Source organism: Neomonachus schauinslandi, chromosome 4 (genome assembly GCF_002201575.2).
Source record: "Neomonachus schauinslandi chromosome 4, ASM220157v2, whole genome shotgun sequence".
Taxonomy (NCBI): Eukaryota; Metazoa; Chordata; class Mammalia; order Carnivora; family Phocidae; genus Neomonachus; species Neomonachus schauinslandi.
The window spans coordinates 97700557-97721462 of NC_058406.1; the positions used below are offsets into that span (position 1 = coordinate 97700557).

Genomic DNA, 20906 nt, shown 5'->3' on the forward strand with positions numbered 1-20906 from the left:
TCTGTTTTTTCAGTTCCAACTTCTCTGCCCGTGACGTGGTGGATAAATTTCGAGTCAAGCAGGTCTCAAAGTCTAGGGTCAGGGAGTGAGGTTGGAAGCCCTGTTACTCTCCATTCCAGCTTTACCAGTTATAACGTTAACAGGCAGTCCCCATTTACCTCAGGACTGTCTGTTTTTACTTGCTCATCTAAGAACTGTAATGGTAATCAGAAAAGATATTAATGTGCCTATTTTTAAGATAAAGAAATTTCAGCAAAGTCACTGTAAAGGAGTTCTTCACCAAATCCTAATGAAGAGTTAGAACCCAGATTTCCTGATTCTCTGGAGTTGGTTTTCTTATGCTCACCTTGAAGACTGCTTTCATAGAATTTAGATTGGAATATGCCCAACATTATAGGTCACAGTTACTGTTTGTGTCAACTCTGTCACTGTTGATTTCTGAGTGACCACCTTGGCTTGCAGTGCCCATGGAGAGGTCGGGAATCCTTGCCTTCATATAAACAATGCTGTTACTTATGGAGAGCAGTCATGAAATGCTTAGACCTCCTATTAATCCATAGTGTTTCTGAAACCTTCATTAAATAGTTGGCATTACCTGCTGGAAGAACTGCAAAAACTACTCAAGTATCAGTATATAAAAGTCCTTGCTAGGTCCAGATAATATACTAGTTATTTCCTTCAGCGTCTGTTAATAAATGTGAATTAATCAATTCGTACTTGTACTCTGAGCTCTGTAAGCTGCCAAAATAGGTGATTGATCTTATATGTGACTTTTAAAAGAATGTCTGTGAAAAATCATGAAGTGGTTTGTTTTATGCCATTTTACAACCTTGTCCTGTGTGCTTCCAACAGGTATGCGGACTTTGTTAACTCTCTTACATCAGAAGTCTAGTTGTGCATCTCCCTGGATTTTCTTATGCACTGCACTATTCTAGAACACGTTATTATGTTTTAGATCGTGTGAGTGAGTTTCATTCTGTGATGTTTTTCATCAAAGCTGTTTAAAGTAGGTTATTGGTTTCCTCTGCCACTGTGACTAGATCACTTGATCTTGTTGAATTCTAACTGAAGCTCATTTCTCTCCCTTTTATTTTCAGATATTTGTATCTGCTGTTCTCCAGTGATGACCTTTTACCTTTAGACCACTGGGTATTCAATACAGAGGCTCATCCTCTGCCCGTGTTACATTTAGCCAACACCACACTTTCAGGAAATCCTGCTGTTCGATGAAAGCGGCTCCAGAAAGACCATTCTCACCTGTGTTTTGTTTACATGGACTACTACAGAAATTAGTCTGGAGAGGGGGCTTTGGGAAACCTGGACCTCATAAGTCACCATGGCAGGGTGAAACATGACTATGCCCCACAGGACTTTTCAACTTGTAGATATCTCAACTTTGAAATGATTCCATTTTATACCTGACCAAAATATATTCTGGTATTACGTAAGACAAAGACCTGGTATGCTTGGATTCTTAAAGAGATGGTCACATGGGAAATTTTGCCTGTTACTACTATATTGTTTTTAGAGTTCTGGAATCTGGAATCTAGACTGCCTAAGAATAAGCCAAGAATGTGGAGCACCTTGTGGGAGTGAGAGATGGCCTTTGGAACCAGTTATATATGTGTTCCTTCCAAAGCGGAGCAGCTTTCAAATCAAATATTTACTTATCATCGTTTCTCCCCCTTTTCTCCATTTTTAATAATGGAAGGAACTAAAACAAAAGAACAGTGGAACTGCATCAAGAGCAATGAAGACTGGAAAAAGAAACCCAAGTACCTGTCCCTGTCTCAGTTTCTAGTTCCCCATTGGATGACCAGACTGGCAACCATTTCAGATCCCAATGTATTCCATTGAAATTTCTTGGTTAAATTTAATTTTCTCTGGGGGCATGATCTCACAAAGAATACTCTTCAAGTCTTTGTCTCCATATGGAATCATTGAAACTGCTATTTATCATAACCACTACTTATGAGCCTGGGTTTGGGATTTTGTGCATGTTGATCAGTCTAGTGTGGTAGCATGACCAAAAGTGGGGGAAACGCTGCAGTTTGTCGCCTTGAAACCTGTTCTAAGAGAAAGCCTTGGTTTTGTTGGGAGGAGATTTTTTTTTTCCAAACCAGCGAATCTACCAAGTGAATTTTATCCACTTTAACCTTGTTATAAATTTAGTAAAATCCCTCAACTTACGACTTTCTGTAGCTTGGCAAAATTCACTATACTATTATGCAGCTCTGAATTTACCTAAATTTCTTTTACAGCCTATTAAATCAAAAAACAAAATACAGTGAAACTTGCTTAAACATTCTATCCGGAATGGGAACAGGGGATCCTTTATTTATTATCTCATCAGATGAGTGAACTTTTCACAAATATTTTATGTAAAAAATAAAATTCAGCTTTTATTTTCTGCAAGGGTATTTATAGAAATCCAAAGAACAGCTTCAAAATAATTTTTAGCAAAAAAAAAAAAAGTATAATTAATCATATTAACTAAATTTGGGATATATCTAAGGGAGTTTCTCTTACCATCAGTAGATTTTACAGTGATATTTATTTTTAAAGAAATTACTATTTCTTTATATTTGGGGGGAAGAACTTAAATTTTATCAAGAACTGTATTGTAAGATAAATATGCTTATAAATTTTCTGTCCCTTAAATTCACGTCACAGTGCAAGACACTTTTCTTCTTTACATTTAATACAAACAGCTTCCATTGACAATAAAAGTTGGGAGCAGTGTAATTAGTCTGATATTTACTGTGAATTTGAAGATTTTGTGAACAGTGTTTGGGGAAGAAGCCCACCTTGGATTCTGAAGGCATATTTTCTTATTTTGATAGCTTTTCTGTTTAACCTTTTAGCATGTAGTAGATTTAAATTGGAGAAAAGATTTAATAAATTAATATAATTAAGTATTTTCTACAGGTTATCATCTTACGCCACCAAGAGTCAGACAGTCCTCACAATTTAGCAAATGATCCCCAGCGTTTTCAGTATACCTAGAAAATAAGAATGTGGAGCCAGTGCATTATTTAAGTTTTTAAGAGAGTTAAATTTTAGCACACATTTTGAAATTGTAATATCTTTTACTACTTGAAAAATAAAAATTTTTAAATGAGAAGGATAGATAACTAACTTGAGAAAGGAAGAGTATTTTGTTCTCAAAAACATGTTAGCCTTCCTCCTAAAAATAGTGCAAGCCCACTTATGAGTCACTAAAAAGTGTGAACAACTTGAGGTAGCAAAGAGCCACTGGGTAGCTGGCTGTGCGCCCACACGCACTTTGTTCAGAAGAGTGCAGAGTAAAGGGGCCTTCTTGGTCTCCCAGGAGCCTCTCAAGGAAGGAGAAGACAGAGCCCCCACCCACAAGTGCTCGGTTTCTATCTCTGGGCTGACTGGGACTTAAGAGGAGGCAGAGAGATGTCCGAGCATGGCCAGTTCTCACACAAGCGAAGAATCTGACAGGGGCAGAGGAAGGGTCGTCTTCACCACCCACTCCCTTCCCTGTGATGAAAGAAGACTAGTGCTTATCACAATGCTTCCATTGTTTTTTTCTCTGAATACCAAAGGCAATTAAAGTCAGCTTCAAATGACTTGCCAGTGTCATGTTTTGTTTTGTTTTTACAGATTTTTAAAATTATTTCCTCTAGGATCAGTCCTTATCCCATATTTACTTAGCTTCCAAGAGTATTTACTTTCTTCTGTCCCTTACCATCCTTTGCATTTTGTAGACCTATTACTCAGGTTAAAATACTCATTTCACATATAAGATCTTCACAAACAACCTAGAGATGCTCCTTTCCAGGTGCCTCATCAGAGAGCTGACACCTCACTTTGTGCATTTCGCACAAATGTGCTGAGTAGATAGATCAGTTGGTACATAAAAGAAAAGAAAAATAGAGATGTTGAACACCCCTCTACCTTCTACATTTCTCTCTTAGAAATTTAGAATCACACTTTTTTGTTGAAACTGGTCTGAAGTTGTTAAAGCCAAGCGAATGCGGCCCTAACCAAAAAGTCATCTCTGCAGAAAAACAAGACCCCAGTCAGAGGGTTCTTGCTTTCTGGTGGGTTGCATGTATGTGCTGTTTTGTATCTGACACCCACTTACACCCGTCTTTGAGCAGATGTTCATATGTAAGAGTGAAGCCTGGATATTGGAGGAATGTGTTCCTCTTGTGGATGTTGACCCTCATTCTCTGTGACGTCAGCTAAGGCACCCCTGGGCTGCCCTTGGTAGATCGTAACCAAGCAGTTTGGAACCGTGACCATTGGCTTCTCATCTCCACTCTCCTTTGCCAAAGTCTTTGTCCGAGCTACAGATTTGTTGATAAAAGATTGTGCTTGCCATTCTCGTTATGCAGTTTCTCCTTCCGCCTGGATTTCTGTGAATGAATGCACGAGTGAATGAGAGAATGAGTGAACAAACATGGAGTCCCTAATATGTGCTGAGCGAGCATTGTGCTAGGCATGCACTCTCAAGCATTAGAACATTTGTGATTCCAGTGGCATTTTCTGTGTAAGAGTAATTCATACCATTGTAAATGTTTTCCAGTATGAATTATGTTACAAAATCCTTAATTTTATATTTCATTTAAATTAAAGAGGAAAAGAAATGGTTTATAATATATTTTAAGCAATGTGTTACTATATAATACTAACAGCTATAATTGTAGTTAATAACTAAAGTCTCTTGGAAAATGTCAAAGAAATACTTGACTTCTGATGCAACTTTGACTAAAATATTTACTTTAGAAATAAAAACATTCTTTTGCTATATCACTTTAATTATATAATTAAAAATTAGTGTTTTATAGAAATGCTGGTTATTTTATATTCAAAAAATTTTGTCATGTAAGTCATGGGTAAGATCTGCAGTTGTAAATTGTTCTTGCTCTGCTAAGGGTCCTGCTCATGGTCCCATGCTGTTAAATATAAAGAAAAATATACTAAAATATTTCTAAGTTCCAAATAACAAGTTTCTAGTAATCGTATTTTGAGTTCTTACTTTTCTTTAGGTCTCCTTACCTTCAAATTGGCTAGCTCATATCTTATCTGTTCTCTACGTAGATATATACATAAATACAATTATTCACAGAGATTTTTAATATCGTCTGTGTTTGTTAACAAACACAAACACAGTTGTTAACTAGTTATGTCTACACGGATTGTAAGCAGAATGGTTGAGTTAGCCAAATATGATCTGGAGATATTTTAATGTACTTTTCTGGTTCAAGAACACAGGTGAAGATGATTTTCTGTTACTTCAGCTCCTTCAGATCATGATGGAAACATTCTTTGATCTATAATGGGTCAGCAAGCTTTTCTGTAAAGGGCCAGATAATAAATATTTTAGGCTTTGTGCATCATACAGTGTCCTATCTCTATTACTCAGTTCTGCCATTGGACCATGAAAGCTGGCATAGGCGATATGTAAATGAAGGGGTGTGGCTGTGTTCCAATAAAACTTTATTTACAAAAGCATGGAGAGCTGGATTTGGCCCATGGGTCATAGTTGTTAACCTTTTATCGCAAGTTTAATTTCTGTAAGACCCTTATGTAATCTCTGATCAGCATCTTTTCTCTGTGTTTGAGTTACGTAATTCATTTTCAAAGCAAAAAGATGGTGTGTATGTATGATTGTATGGATTTGTGTAACCTAAAGCTATATATTTTGTTGTCTTGAAAATAGATCTACTCTTCTGGAGTCTGTTCAGGTTCCAATCTGATACAACTGTCATGAAAGTGGCATTTTTTGTTGTTGTTATTGTTGTTTGGGGGGTATCCTCTCAGCCAGTTTCCTTGCCTTGTCATTTAATGCCACAATTCCAGACTCCCCATATAAAAAGGAGTGTCTCTGTGGTGTCAAAATATTGAGTCTCTCTAGGTTCTGCCTGCTCGTTGAACTTTGGACCGGGACTCTGGCTTGCTGGAGCTGCAAAACTCTTCCACTTGAGTACTCTCAGATCCCTACAACGAGAATATGATAGAATCTCTAACCTTCATGCTGCCAAAACCAATCTCTTGAAAAATTTGAAGCAACAGAAAATGGGGTATGTGCCTCATTTGCCATTTGGCAGCTACTATTCCTTTTTCAGACTGCAGAATGGTCCTGCCTCTGTTACCTTGAGAACAGCCTAAATCTGAGTGCAGAGAAAAGATACATCCAAAAGGAGAGTTCCCTTTTCTCTTACTGCATAACTTGCCTCAGTTCCTTTACAAGTCCATCACATTATTTCAGAATGTCAATATGCATCATATTTAAATTAAAGCATCCCTCAACGTCAGCCTTACATTTCCACTGTTGAACAGCTAATCTCTTCTAAACTTTGCTTGAGCCCAGCAGCACTGGTGAAATTATCTCAAAGTTACACGACACCATATTACTAGTATATACGTTGCAGTGTACCAGTCATCGTGACTGAGAGAGATTTTTCACTAAGAAGTGTATCAAATAGGCATTTCATTCTTTTTGGAAATTCTAGAGGAGGGGAGCCCTGTAAATGAGCTGCCTTTCTAGGTCCAGCATATGCAGAGGGCTTCAGTTCGGTGTGGGTGTAAGTGTGAGCACACAAACACAGAAACCCACATCTATACGTGTTAATATGCACAAGATTTTAATCGCAAACGTCTTGCTGCTATTGAATGCTACAGAATTCTATGGCAAATTGCTTACCAGGACATTCCGTGGAGATAAGTTCAGCTCGCCCTTGAGAAAAATTATTTCTTAGAAAACAAATTAGTTTTTGTTGGATTAATTAAATAAGGTATCCCCCGTTTTAATTACTAGATTTGGAAATTGAAATGCCATTCCTCAATCTCACTGGTCTCAAATTCACTGATAAAATTTTTCCCTAAACTAGTAAGTGGGGTAAGTATAACCTCCTAGATCGGTACCCACTGGCCGCTCTTGAACTGATTTCCAGTCATGTCCTCCATATGTAATTTTTATAAATTAAAGGTAATATTGTATATTAAAGATCAAATAAAGATGTTCCTTAAGTGAAAGTCTTTGTTTATCCTTCATTTGTACCCACTGATGGCAACAGAGTTCAATCTTCCTACTTACGTGACAACTTTGGCTTTTTTTATAACTGGTAGTCTTCAGTCTCCTACCTTCAGAGAGTATTTCTCTTGATTCAGCTAATCTTTACACTTACTGGTTTATTGATTTTTTTTAAAGATTTATTTTGGAGAGAGAGCGGAGGGGAGGGGCCGAAGGAAAGAACGAGAATCTCAAGCAGACTCCCCTCTGAGTGTGGAGCCCAGTGCGGGGCTCAATCTCAGGATTCTGAGATCGATCTGAGCCGAAATCAAGAGTCAGACGCTCAACCAACTGAGCCACCCAGGCGCCCCTGTAAAGGGTAATTTTTATCCCATCTGATTTTGAGAAAACTAACTACAGACCTATGTGACAATCTTACAGTGTTACTGTGCCTGGTACCTCTAAGACCCAGTCCAACCTCTGAGGTCATTGAGCTTAAATCCTGCCTTAATCACTGGATCTCATTCTGTCACATTAAAATCTGACCTGATTCTTGAGCAAAGACGGGCTTTGGGGGCCTGAGGAATAGGATCAGCTAGACTATAGATAGTGGTTTAATCTATCAATACTGTCAAGACATAGGATTTTTATTTTTTATTTTTTTAGATTTTATTTATTTGAGAGAGAGAATGAGTGGGAGAGAGCGCGCACATGAGAGAGGGGAGGGTCAGAGGGAGAAGCAGACTCCTTGCTCAGCAGGGAGCCCGATGCGGGACTCGATCCCGGGACTCCAGGATCATGACCTGAGCCGAAGGCAGTCGCTTAACCAACTGAGCCACCCAGGCGTCCCAAGACATAGGATTTTTAAAACCTTGAGCCCATGTGGCATCAAATAAGATAGTGGTAAAACCTGAAGCAACAGCTAATTTACAACCAGCGTCTCATTCTTCCCGGCACAGTGGATTTCAACTTGATCAAAATTTTAAAGAAGGAAATTTACCTTGTGGGCGTATCAAAATTCATTGCGGACTTACGTTTTCAAGAACAATGAAAACAGGACCAGATAAAAGAATAAGGATCTCTGGGTGACTCCGATTTGATAAAACCTGGGCCTCTGTCTGCCAGATACCTGCAATTTCCATCATTATTTTATTGGGTTACAAAAGATTGTCAACATGCAAATAGCATTCACGTTAAGAGAATGGGTTCATCACAGAAACATCATAGATTGGTGACTACTGGAGGGTGGGGGGATGGAAATGCTGGCCACAGGGCACAAACCTCTATAAGATGAGTAAGTTCTGGGGATGTAATGTACAGATGGTGACTATAGTTGACAGGTCTGTATTACATACTTGAAACTTGCTGAGAAAGTAGGTTTTAATGTTCTCATCACACAAAAAGTATGTAAGAGGATGGGTATGTTAACTAAGTTTATTGTGCTCATCATTGCACAATATATACCGTATATCAAATCATATGCAGCTTAAGTTTGCACCCGCTTATGCCAATTCCATCTCAGTAAAGCTGGTTTTAAGGAAGCATGGAACCCATACGCTTTTTTTAAAAGCTTTACTGAGATGGAATTGGCATAATGTGTAAGATGAAACTGCACCTCATTGGCTGACCTAACACAATTTTTTAAAATTTTGTGATAAATTTAAAATGTGCTATTTTAACCAGTGTTAAGGGTACAGTGCCTTGGCATTAATAGTTACCTTAATGATGTTGTGTAAGCATCATCACTATTTCTAAAACTTGCTCATCACTTCCAATGCATCTCTGTAACCGTTAAACTCGTTCTCCCTTTCCCCTCCAAGAAAAAATTTCAATTTCTTAACCCCAAGAAAATCACCATTTTCTTGTTGGTAAAAAGAGAATAATAAAGGATTTTCAGGAGAATTTTCATTTGAGAAAAATCCATGCTCCCGGCCTGAAATGAGCTCACAAGTTCTGTTACTGTTTCTAATTATTTATTGGCAGATCAGAGTAATCATTTCTAAAGGAATAGAAAAATTTTTTTAATAAAGAGGGGAAGGGCATGGGTGCCTGGGTGGCTCCGTTGGTTAAGCGTCCGACTCTTGATCTCAGCTCAGGTCTTGATCTCAGGGTCATGAGTTCAAGCTTTGCATTGTAGCATCGTACTCCCTGCAGGGCATGGAGCCTACTTAAGGAAAAAAAGAAAAAGGGGGGAAGGGCAGTTAGGTCAGAAAAGAGCCAAGAAAACCATCTAGTTCTACCTCCTTATACATAAGGAAATTGAAATCAAAAGGGGTAAAATGAAGGCATTAGATAATCTTTAAGATGGTTTTCCAGTTTTGTCATTCATGATTCTATGAAATAAGACTTGTGCAGTTTTGTTACAAAAAATTTAACAACAAACAAGTATGCTCATAATATATATGAACCAAGCAGTTTATTTATTTTAACCAAGCAGGTTTTTTTTTTTTAAGATTTTATTTATTTTGACAGAGAGAGAGAGACACAGTGAGAGAGGGACCACAAGCAGGGGGAGTGGGAGAGGGAGAAGCAGGCTTCCTGCCGAGCAGGGAGCCCAATGCGGGGCTTGATCCCAGGACTCTGGGATCATGACCTGAGCTGAAGGCAGTCGCTTAACGGCTGAGCCACCCAGGCACCCCTTTAACCAAGCAGTTTAAAAACTATAGAAATCATTTTTTTTTTTTTGCTAAAACACACAGCAAAAAATGTAGATTAAAAATGGCCGTTATCTTTGTGGGGTAAGGATATAAGAATTAATTTTTTGATATTTGTTTGTTTAAAAAAATAACAGCTTTCTTGAGGTGTGATTTACATCAGGCTTTCCCACTGCAAGTGGGAACTAGTGGATGCTGAGTGAGCTTACAGGGCATACAACACTCTTATCCACAAAGACCCAGCATGCCCACTTGCAGTCAATCTTCATTCCTATCCTGGCTTCCGACAACCACTAATCTACTTATAGATTTGCCTTTTCTGGACACATACACATGGCATCATTCACATGTGGTCTTTTGCCTCTGGCTTCTTTAACCTAGCGTAACGTTTTCAAGCTTTATGCTGTAGCAAGTATCAGGAGTGTTCCTTTTTGTTGCTGGAAATACTTCATTGTATGGATATATCATAGTTTGTTTATCCACACACCAACTGATGAACATTTGGATTGTCTCCACTTTTTGGCTATTGTGAATAATGCTGTTATGAACAGCAGACACAGTGAGACAAAGACTTGCAGACAAGTCTTTGTGTGCACATATGTTTTTATTTCTCTCTCTTTTTTTTTAAGATTTTATTTATTTGACAGAGAGAGACACAGCGAGAGGGAACACAAGCAGGGGGAGTGGGAGAGGGAGAAGCAGGCTTCCTGCTGAGCAGGGAGCCTGATGTGGGACTTGATCCCAGGACCCTGGGACCATGACCTGAGTTGATGCTTAATGACTGAGCCACCCAGGTGCCCCTGTTTTCATTTCTCTAGGTTACATACTTAGGAGTGGAATTGCTGGGTAATATGGTAAAGTTATGTATAACTCTTTAAGGAACTACTATATTGTCTTCCAAACTGTTTCTACATTCCCACCAGCTCTGCACAAGGGTGAGAGTACCAGCTTCTCCACATCCCCACCAACACTTGCTATTCTCTCTCATTTTTAATAGCCATTTTAGTGGGTGTGAAGTTGTATCCCAGTGTAGTTTTAATTTGCATTTCCCTAGTGACTAGTGATTGAATATATATGCTATTAGCCATTCCTCTATCTTTTGTAAAATTCTGTTCAAATATTTTGCCCATTTAAAAAATAGTATTGTTTGTCTTATTGAGCTGTAAGAGCTCTTTATATATTCTGTATTTATTTTCTTTAACATTGTGGTTTGTCTTTTCGTTTTCAATGGTGTATTTTGAAATACCAAATATTTTTATTTTGATAATGGGCAGTTTATCAATATTTGCTTCTTTGGATTGTCCTTTTCTTGCCTAATCCAAGGTTACAGAAACTTTAGACTTATGTTTTCTTGTAAAGGTTTTATAATTTTAGCTCTGACATTTAGGTCTAAGATCCATTTTGAGTTAATTTCTCACGTGTGTATGGTAAGGGTCTAAAGTCATTGTTGCATGTGAGTAATTATGCTAGTACTATTTATTGAAAAGACTGCTCTTTCCCTATTAAATTGCTTTGACACCTTTGTGAAATATCAATGGATCATAAATGGAAGATTTTACTACTGGCTTCTTAATGCTGTTCATCAATCTTTGATTGTCTTTTCTTGTGTCAGTACCACATTATGTTGATTACTGTTGCTTTAGGGCAGTGGTTCTCAGCTCAGGGTGGTTTTGCCCTACGTCCCCCAGGAGACCTTGGCAATGTCGGAAGATGTGTTTGGTTGTCCTAACTGTGGGGGAGAAGGGGTGCTGCTGGTATGGGGGGGAGTGGTCAAGGGCAGTGGTAGTATTTATTGACTCCCTGATAACAGTTTACTCTTAAGTTTGTTTGCATATCTATTAATTTTTTATTGAAAAATGGACATTTTAGGGGCGCCTGGGTGGCTCAGTCAGTTAAGCATCCAACTCTTGATTTCAGCTCAGGTCCTGATCTCAGGGCCGTGGGATCGATCCCCGCATCAGGCTCCGCACTCAGCCTGAAGCCGGCTTGTCCCTCCTGCTCTGCTCCTCCCCCCTACCTCTCTCCTCTCTCTCTCTCTCAAATAAATAAATAAAATCCTAAAAAAAAAAAGAAAGAGAGAGAGAGAGAAATGGACATTTTAGGTAATATATTTTTGTAGCAATTCTGGATTCTGATTTGTCCTCCACCCAAAGAGGAGGTGGTTGTTGCCACAGCTGTTTTTTATTTGTTTAGTGATTTCCTTGGACTAATTGTGTGGAGATTGTCTTTCCTGGCCACTGATGTTTCTGCTTAGTTTTGTATTTTTAAATCTTGTTTATATTTTTATTTTTTTATTATTTTTTAAAAGATTTTTTATTTATTTGAGAGGGAGAAGGGGAAGCAGACTCCCTGCGGAGCAAGGAGCCCGACGACCAGGGCGCCATCCCAGGACCATAACCTGAGCCAAAGGCAGACGCTTCACCGACTGAGCCCCCCAGGTGCCCCTAAATCTTGTTTGTATTTTTAGATCTGGCTTCCTGGAGCCAACCCTGTGTCAGCATAGCTTGGAGATCAGTCAGTAATTTGTACAACAAAAGTTGTACTCAAATACCTTTAGCCAGTAAGGGCTTCCACCCTTTGCCACTGGATCTGTGTGTAGGTTGGGGGACACATTTCAGTGTTCAGGCAGTTGACAAGTCTTCCCTAGCTTTTTACCCTGGGCCTTCCTGTGTGTGTTCTGCCTGTATGCAAGGCCTCACACTCAGCCAGGAATGTGTATGAATGTCCAGGGCTCCCTCTGGTCTCCCTGAATGTGTGCACTGCCCTGCTTTTGTGCGCAGCCTTCCAGCCCGGCAGGGATGTGTGGCAAGCTCTAGTATGGCCGTGTCATTCCCTGGATCTATCTCCCTGGGACATTTCTGGCCAATGTGCCAACCTGTGGCTTGTCCCAACCACAACCAAAACCTCAAGCTAGCCCTGTTCACCTTTCCTATTCATTTGCCACTGAGGTGGCTTCTATCTCTAACAATGCCCAAGGGCATGTTTTCTGCACACCACTCCAGATGGAGTCGTTCCCTCCCAGCTTCTCCTGCCCTTGCTATAACTGCCGCCCAGATGGAGCTGGAAGGGAGCAGAAGGAAGCTGGACTAGAAAATGTGAATGTGATGCATAAGATAATTAGTATGGTTATTATATTCCACACACATTTATCGAACTTCTACCCACTGTTTCCAGAGCTCTAAAAAGCTTCAAAGATACATAAATCAAAATAGAATCTCCACCCTCATCTAGGGAGGGACTTGGCCTGCTTAATATTGTGACAAATGCTCTAATAGAGGAAAGCGTTGTGTGTTCTCTATAGTAGGAGGAGTACGTAATCAAGCTTAGGAGGATGGGCTAGGAGGAGAGAGGGTAGTCAAGAGCGATTCTTCAGGTCGCTGACATTGGAACTGAAGTGAGTTTGAAGATAAGGGGGAAAGGAGCTATCTGATACGGCAAAGATAGCTGAAGAAGCCAGGGGGTATAATTTCCAAAGGTGGGAAGACTAGCCTTGAACTTGAGAAAAGATACCCACTTCACAGAGACCCATAAAACCATCCTCTCCAGCAGTCCTTTCCAGGCCCCGAGACTGCACGGCCCACCGCACAGGGTAGGTCCACAGGGACACCCCCCTCCCCCCCCTCCCCCCCCACCGAGGGTCCCGGCAGTGGCTCCCCCTTCTGAAAGCCTGGGTTCAGCCATCTGCAAGGAGAGACAAAAAAAGAATGTATTTAGGAAGTGGTTAAGGGACTCCCCTGGAAATATCTTTCGAAAATACTCATCAAAACTTTGGATGACTCCAAGATGAATGAGCGTGGGCAGGGTGTTTTGAAACAGTTCAGCGGTAGGAAGCCGGAAATGCAGGCCACTAGAGGGCGGTCGTCTCAATTTCCTTGTTCATTCGCTCTTCAGCTGGTTGAAGCGTGGCAGGCTAGAGCTGCAGGGAAACCTCTTGCTTTTTCAATACACCCTAACGTTGGCTAACGGAGGATGCCCCAGCTCCGGGCTGCGGGGCAAAGTGAGACCAAGGACTCGCTGGGACCTCCAGCGGCCTCGACACCCGGGCCCGCCTGCCCTAGAGCTCATGCGCCACGGAAACCAAGTCCCCCACGGAATGTTTGCCGAGTGGAAGACAGACGTCGCCTGAAAAACACTTCAACATTCCCCTCCAAATATGACCCCTCCCTTCCTTTAAAGGCTTTGAACTAATAGGTACGAGTTATTAGAAGATGAAAAATACCTCTAGTCAGAAGAGAGACCTAGACAAATTCTAATTCGAACCCTACAAACGATTTTAGCTCACATGGGACACTTTGCGGATTGGTATACGTAATGGCATTTTATAAATCAAATGATAATTGCTCACCGTGTTTCCTACTTATACAACTCCGCTTAAGTCCTTTCGGAATTACTTTTTCCTGAAACATTTCTTGAGCATCCATGTGCCAAGAACTGTGCCTGGCGCTGGAGATCCAGCACCAACTCTGACAGGTGTGGATCCGCTGGGCTAGAAGAGGGTGGACCCGCAAGCCGAAGAGCATGCTTTCTAGCAAAGGTGTGTACCAAATGCCACCGGAGCTGGGAAGAGAGCACTGCCGGGGGACGGGCACAGGAGGCTAGGACAGCGACCCAATGAGATAATGTGCCCTGACTGTGAGGGAGTCCCCCCGCCCCCCCCGCCGTCGGCGAAGTGGGGGAAGTGAGTTTTCCTAAGCAAGGAGGAGGTCTGAACTCACAGAGAGAAGGCGTTAGACTGAAGCTGGGGGAATGAGAAGCTCGTTGGTTGTGGTCTAAGTCCGGCTGCAGCAAACAGGGAAAGGCAACCTAGGAAAAGGGAAGGTCATATTTAAGACACGGAGGCAAAGAGGAGAGTGCCTTTTCCAGCCACCAGGCCTTGGAGGCGGGGCTGCTGGGCGGTCAGCACACTGCCCTGTGGCAGCGAGCTGGGGGCCGACCCGACAGGTACCTGGCCCGACACTTGAGACCTGCGATGACTCACAGTCACCTGGGTGACTGATCGAGGGAGATGGGATGGCTCTGTGGTTTTGAAGGGTCTGTGTAGAGAACCCGTTGGTGGGGGCCAGTGAAGAGTCTACTGAAATAATCCAGGTGAGGAATGATGGTGACTCAAGACCAGTAGTGAGGGCAGTGATTTTGTCAGTCTTCTGAAGCTAAAGCCAATCTGACTCGTTCACCGGTTGGTGATGACCGTGAACGGAAGAGAGAACTCAAGGTCGGTCGGTGCCCAGGTGTGTGACCCAAGCACCCGGCAGGCTGGGGTTACCACTTCCTGAATGGGAAAGACAAAGATTTGGGAGGGGCGCACTGAGGCCTTTGCTCTTGAGCACACGCAGTTCCTGCTGGACCTGGAAGCGCATGGGGAACATAAACGGTGGGCAGTGTGAGCCTGGAATTCAGGAGAGTCTGGGCCGTGGGGTGGAACTTGGGCTGGTGGTGTGCACAGCGCTGCTGAGACGCATGGAGCTCACGAAGGGGGCGCGTGCCGGGGTCCCTGGGAGGCGCCGGGAGAGCCTGAGAGCAAGGGAAGACCTCGGCTGCTCAGTGGGCAGACAGAGGAGGGAAATAACCTGGGCCAGAGGAGCCCAGGATGGACACAGGCAGTGTGTGCATGGGGGATGGGGGACAGGAGGGAGGGAAGTGGGTATTGTGCGTGCAGAAGAGTGTGAGTTATATATGGGTAAAGGGGGCTGTTCACGGTGGGGGTGGGTGTCCTGGGCTGGCTCCTAACCCCCCCCCACCGGAATCCCACGTCTCCCGACTGTAGAGAAGCTCAGGGTGCGGGGGCCAGCAGGAACACCTCCACTCCTGCACTTAGTGAAGGGCATTGCAAGCCAGAAGGGATGAGGTCCAAGGCAGCCAACCAAACCCCTGCCCTGCATGGAGGGCCCGATGCAGCCCCCACTTCTTTTCCTCATCAAGGTAGACAGATGTCCTCGAAGAGCCACCTGATGTGGCTTTGGGCCTGTGTCTGTCAGTGTTCTTCCATGCAAGGAGCAGAAACCCACTCTGGTCACTTAAGCGAAAGGGCTTTATGACAAGGATACATGGGGACTCAGACCACCTGCAGAAAGCTGGAGGTCAGGTGAGGACAATGGGTGGGAACCAGGGAGTCAGGAAGCCGGGCCACCGAAACCCCCGGGCAGGAACCCCCTGGCAGACACAGCCTGCGACTCGTTCTTAGTGGCCCCTTGCTTCGCAACCCCATGCGAGGTTTGAAGTTTGTGTTTGGGGTAAATAGTGGCGGGCAGTCCAGTTGCTCACTCTGGCTAGAGGGAGAAGGAGACTTTGCCCACGGAGACTCATGTCTCAAGGATTCCCTAAAACTTGGAAGGCCATCTGGGTGCTGGCAAGCAGCAACAACAGAAAAGACAGATAATCTATAAAGTCAAAGTCAAATCCCAGGACACCGTGTGACCACGAGCCACGGATCTACCATCCCGAAGGATCCATCTTCTCATGTGAAAAATGGGATAATAATACACCTCTAATAGGGTGGTCGTGAAGATCAAGTTGCTTGTCCCACACGGCATCGCAAGGCCAGGCCGAGGCGTCCGGGCTTTACTCAAGGACCCGCCACTTGACTCCCAGGCTGCCGTAGCTTCCACGGGCCAGGGTGGCTGCATACATCCTGTGGAGACTAGACATCCCTCTGTAACTCAGGCTCCTGCTATTCAGCTTGACAATTACACCCTTGTATCCCGAGGCCTTCTGAAATGGCAGGCACCCCGATACTCACATCACAGGCATTATTTTATGTAATCCTCATAACAAAGCATGAGGTAGGTACTAGGGTCACTCCCGTGTTCCGATGAGGCAACTGAGGCTCCGAGAGCTTAAGTAGCTTCCCCATGGTCCTTTGAGATGGGAGCGCGTCCTGCTAACCGCTAAACAGGACCACCTTGACCATGGCTGATGGAGCCCACCTGTGGGCCCGGCTCCAGCCCCCTTAGCTCACAGCATGAAGCCAACCTGCCCCCAGAGCCAGTGCCCACCGGGAAGGTTACAGGGATCCTGCCGTTTCCTTCAGAGCTGGGTGGGGGGGAGGGGCAGCCCTTCTTCCCCATCCTGGTCCAAGCGTGTGACCAGGGCGAGGGGAGTCCTGCTGCAGCTCTGGGCTGCCCACCCAAGAGCTCAGACACCGGCCAGCCTCCTCCTTTGGGGCCCAGAGGAAGCAGCAGCAGACCAGGCTCCTCACGGAAGCCACGCTGAGCACCATGCAGTCCCCAAAGAGCTCTGGAACGAGCAGAGGACAGGAGAGTGCTAGAGGCCTCCCAGGCATGCCAAGGATATTCCCTCGAAAAGGGCACCAGTGCGACGCAAGGGCGTGCAGTTTGCCCCGTGCATGCGGGGCCTGGCGCCCTTCCGACCAGGTACCTGGGGAAGGCCGCACTGTGCCTGCTGGATGGAGGGAAGCAGGTCACACCTGGCTCCCGAGGGGATGGTTTCATTTTACTCCTCTGATGAAATGTTTCTAAGAAATGTAAAATGAAACATTCTGAGGGTTGGGTATTTTTCCACTTGGCAAACACCTGTGATTTATAGGGCACAGGTTACTCCTCCCTTGCTCTAGTCTTTTCCTTCTTCCTCCACCCCCATTCCCCGGCAGCCCAGTGCAGGTCAAGATCAGCTCAGCTCCCCTGGCTTATGGGGCCCCGGGGGAGAGTGTCTGGAGAGGTCCACCACCAGCGCCCTCAAGAGCCCGCAGCAGGTGCTCACCGGCCAGCACATCTGCTGCAAAGTAAGTTAGGGAGTCTGGGGTCTCTGTGGCCCCTCCAGGAGCCAGGAGATGCCAGAAGAGATGATCTGGTTCCCAGCAACATCAGAAGAGCAGAAGATGCAAAGGGCAGAGCCACCCAGCACCCCTTAGCCACAGGGCGAGTGAAGCTTCCCTTAGCTCACACTTTGGGCTTAAGAACCAACAGCCTCCACTTAAAAAGGAGCTACAATTTTTTTTTTTTTTAATCTAGCTTGAAGGGGACCTGGAGACTGTCATTGGAGACAATTTGCAAATAAAAAAACAAAAAAAAAAAAAAAAAGAAAGAAAACAGAGAGAGGGAGGGAGGAAGCTTTTGTCCAATTCATTCATGCAAACTTTGTTTATTTAGAAAGCACATTTTGTAATCATTAGTGCTGAGTTAGTGGAGGGTTTACAAAGATTGTTATATTTAGTCCCTGGCCTCAAGGACCTATCACTATATTGTCATTTCTACTTTGCTCTCAGGATGATCTGAATCAGGAAAATCACCCTGGAAAGGGCTTTATCCCATCTGGTCTTTTTGTCAGTAAATTTTAGATCTGGCTTGTTTTGGTGCAGGTGACTCGGCTAACAATTAGACGAAAGACAGTTTTAAGTAGAGTTAGTGTAGCTAGGATGGGTTTTGTTCAACTCAGCAAGCACTGAGCGAGCATCTGTTATATGGCATGGATGGGGCTGGGTGCCAGGGGTGCGGAGGTGAGTGAGGTCAGTCCCCGTTCTCAAGAAGATCCCAGTCTAAACACATCCAGACTGCAAGGTGGACTAAATACTGTAAAAAGACATGACATGCTGTGGACAGTGAGGGTAAGATCCCACAGCTGGGAATCAGGAAGGTTTTCTGAAGGAGAAGGCATTAGAGAGTAAAAACAACCCTCCCCCCCCCAACTCTGCACTGTCTCTCTGTCCTATCCCAATCTATTTATTCCCTCCCTTAATCATTCATGCATACATTCAGCAAATATTTATTGAGCTCCAAGGTGTCCTAGGCACTGTGCTAGCCTTGCGAGTACAGTGGTGAGCAGCACAGATCAAGTCCCAGGCTTTTGTATGCATTCCACTAGGTGGGGATGGGCCAAAGACACCAGCCAATGAAGGGACAAACATACTGCCATGTCGGCGATGGTGAGTGTTACAAATTAAAATAAGGTGCAGGGGACACATAGCTCAGTGCATGCAGGGGAGGACTGTGTGTTCCATTTCAAGTACAGCATTACAGAAGCTCTCTCTGAGTTGGAGACATTTGGGCAGAGACTTGAATGAAGTGGCAGAGTGAGCCTGGGAGCTCTGGGGGGGGAAGAGTATCCCCGGCAGAGGGAACCGGCAAGCACAAAGGCCCTGGGGTAGGAACGTGATTGATGACCAGGTGGCAGGAGCTTTGTGAATGAGGGGAATGGTGGGTGGAGAGGCAAGCAGGGGCCAGGTGAGGAGTTTGGATTGTATTCTAAGGGTGATGGGAGGCCGCGGGAGGATTTGAGCAGGGACTCAGATCATCTGACATGTGTGTTGAAGAGATTATTGTGGCCGTAAAAGGTCAAGGAGGGAAGCGAGGAGGACTTATGGAGTATTTTCAGTTTGAGGAACAAAAAACAGAGTTGACCTTTCCGATATAGGGAAATAGCAAGAGGAGTAAGGCTCAGGGCGGGGATTTCAGGGGCTCAGGTTTGGGCATACCAAATTCCAAGTGCCTGTTAGATGTACCTGAGTGGAGACACTGAGCAGACAGTTGGATCTGAACTTTAGGGACTAGTCAGAAACACCATGGCCAAGCAGAAGGCCAAGTAGATGAGGACTACCAAGAGGTCTTTCAGATTTGGCCTATAGGAAATTATAGAACCTCCTTCACTGGAGCAATACCAGTAGCATAATGGGGTAAAAACCAAATTGTGGGTATAAGACAGTGAGTATAGATTATGCTTCCAGAAGAACCAACTTTGGGCTTTGTTCATTCCCTTTTTCTTTGTTTCCTATTGCATTAATTTCCACCCTTATCTTTATTTACCTCCTTCTATTTTCTTCGGGCTTTCTGTTCTGCTAATTTCGTGGAGGGGAGCCTCACCTAATTAATTTTCAGCTTTCCTTCTTTTCTGAGGCAAGTGTTTCGGGTAGAAAAGTTTCCAAACATCACATATGCTGCGTTGCACAAGTTTTAAAATGTGGTGATTATGCCATCATTTTGTTCTGAGGATTTCTAAATTTCCATTGTGAATGGAAATTCTTTGACCCCCTCCTCCTGTCTCATCCCCAGCAAGGATGCAATTATAAAGAGAAGTTTACTATAGAAGGGCCACAAAAATGACAGGCAGATTTGAATAACAAAGACATGGAAATTCTAGAAATAAAAAGTGTAACCACTGCAATGAAAATCACATTCACTAAATTAAACAGAAGAGGAGATGACACATTGAAAGAGAATTTATTCAGAGCGCCGCAAAGAAATATAAGAATATGGAGAAAAAGAAAGAGAAGTTAAAAGCATCAAAGATAGAATGAGGCCTATTATGCCCGATTGGAGTTCTGGAAGGAGAATAAAGATAAAATGGAGCAGAGGCGGTCGATATTGAGGAGATCCCAGAAATGATGCAAAACACCGATGAACCCGCAGGTCCAGGACTCGCAACATATGGGAAGCAGGATAAATTAAAAACAAATCCGTGCCTAAACACACGGTTTTGAAATGGCAAGACATCAAAGACAGAGAGAAGACCTTGAAAGTCACCAGAGAGAAAATACGGATCCCTTGAAAAGGACAGTTGGAACGAGGCCAACTTCTCAGCAGAACAATGGAAGTGAGGAGACTGACCATACTGGGTCAAGCGAAAAGAGCTGTCCACCTAGATCTGTGCCCTCTGCAAAAGAGCTGTTCAGGGGCACCTGGGTGGCTCAGTTGGTTGGGCATCTGCCTTCGGCTCAGGTCAAGATCCCAGGGTCTTGGGATGAGTCCCGCATCGGGCTCCCTGCTCGGCGGGAAGCCTGCTTCTCCCTCTCCCACTCCCCCTGCTTGTGTTCTCTCTCTCGCTGTCTCTCTCTGTCAAATAAATAAATAAAATCTTAAAAAAAAAAAAAGAAAAGAAAAAATCATAAGGAGGAGAAAATATATATACAGGGGCACCTGGGTGGCTCAGTCGTTAAGCGTCTGCCTTTGGCTCAGGTCATGAAGCCTGCTTCTCCCTCTCCCACCGCCCCTCCTCCCTTGGCTTGTGCTCACTCTCTTGCTGTCTCTCTCCCTCTGTCAAATAAATAAATAAAATCTTTAAATAAAAGGGGGGAGGGCTGTTCCAGAATAAAGGCCAAGTATCTACAGGATGCAAAATTGAGAGCATTTACCACCAAGAGAACTATTCTAAAGAATGAACTTCAAGGAAGAAAATGATGCCAACAGGATGGTGTGATATGCAAGAAAAAAGAGTAAGCAAGTGTCACTATATCAATAAACTCTAAATATGTTTTTCCCTGGAGTTAAATGTTCTGAACAGCACTGGGAGAGTTCAGAGAGGGAGAAATGGGATGG

At 43.7% G+C, this 20906-nt stretch overlaps 1 protein-coding gene across 1 annotated transcript in view; it reads left to right on the top strand.

The window, feature by feature from the left end:
• Positions 1–7005, top strand: part of MAN1A2 (mannosidase alpha class 1A member 2) — a 199777-nt gene extending 192772 nt beyond the window's left edge. Inside the window, exon 13 of the mRNA XM_021690033.2 lies at positions 1098–7005. Within this exon, the coding sequence (XP_021545708.1) occupies positions 1098–1230 (133 nt within the window). The 3' untranslated portion in view covers positions 1231–7005. The remainder of the gene's footprint in view (positions 1–1097) is intronic.
• The last annotated feature ends 13901 nt before the right edge of the window (positions 7006–20906 follow it).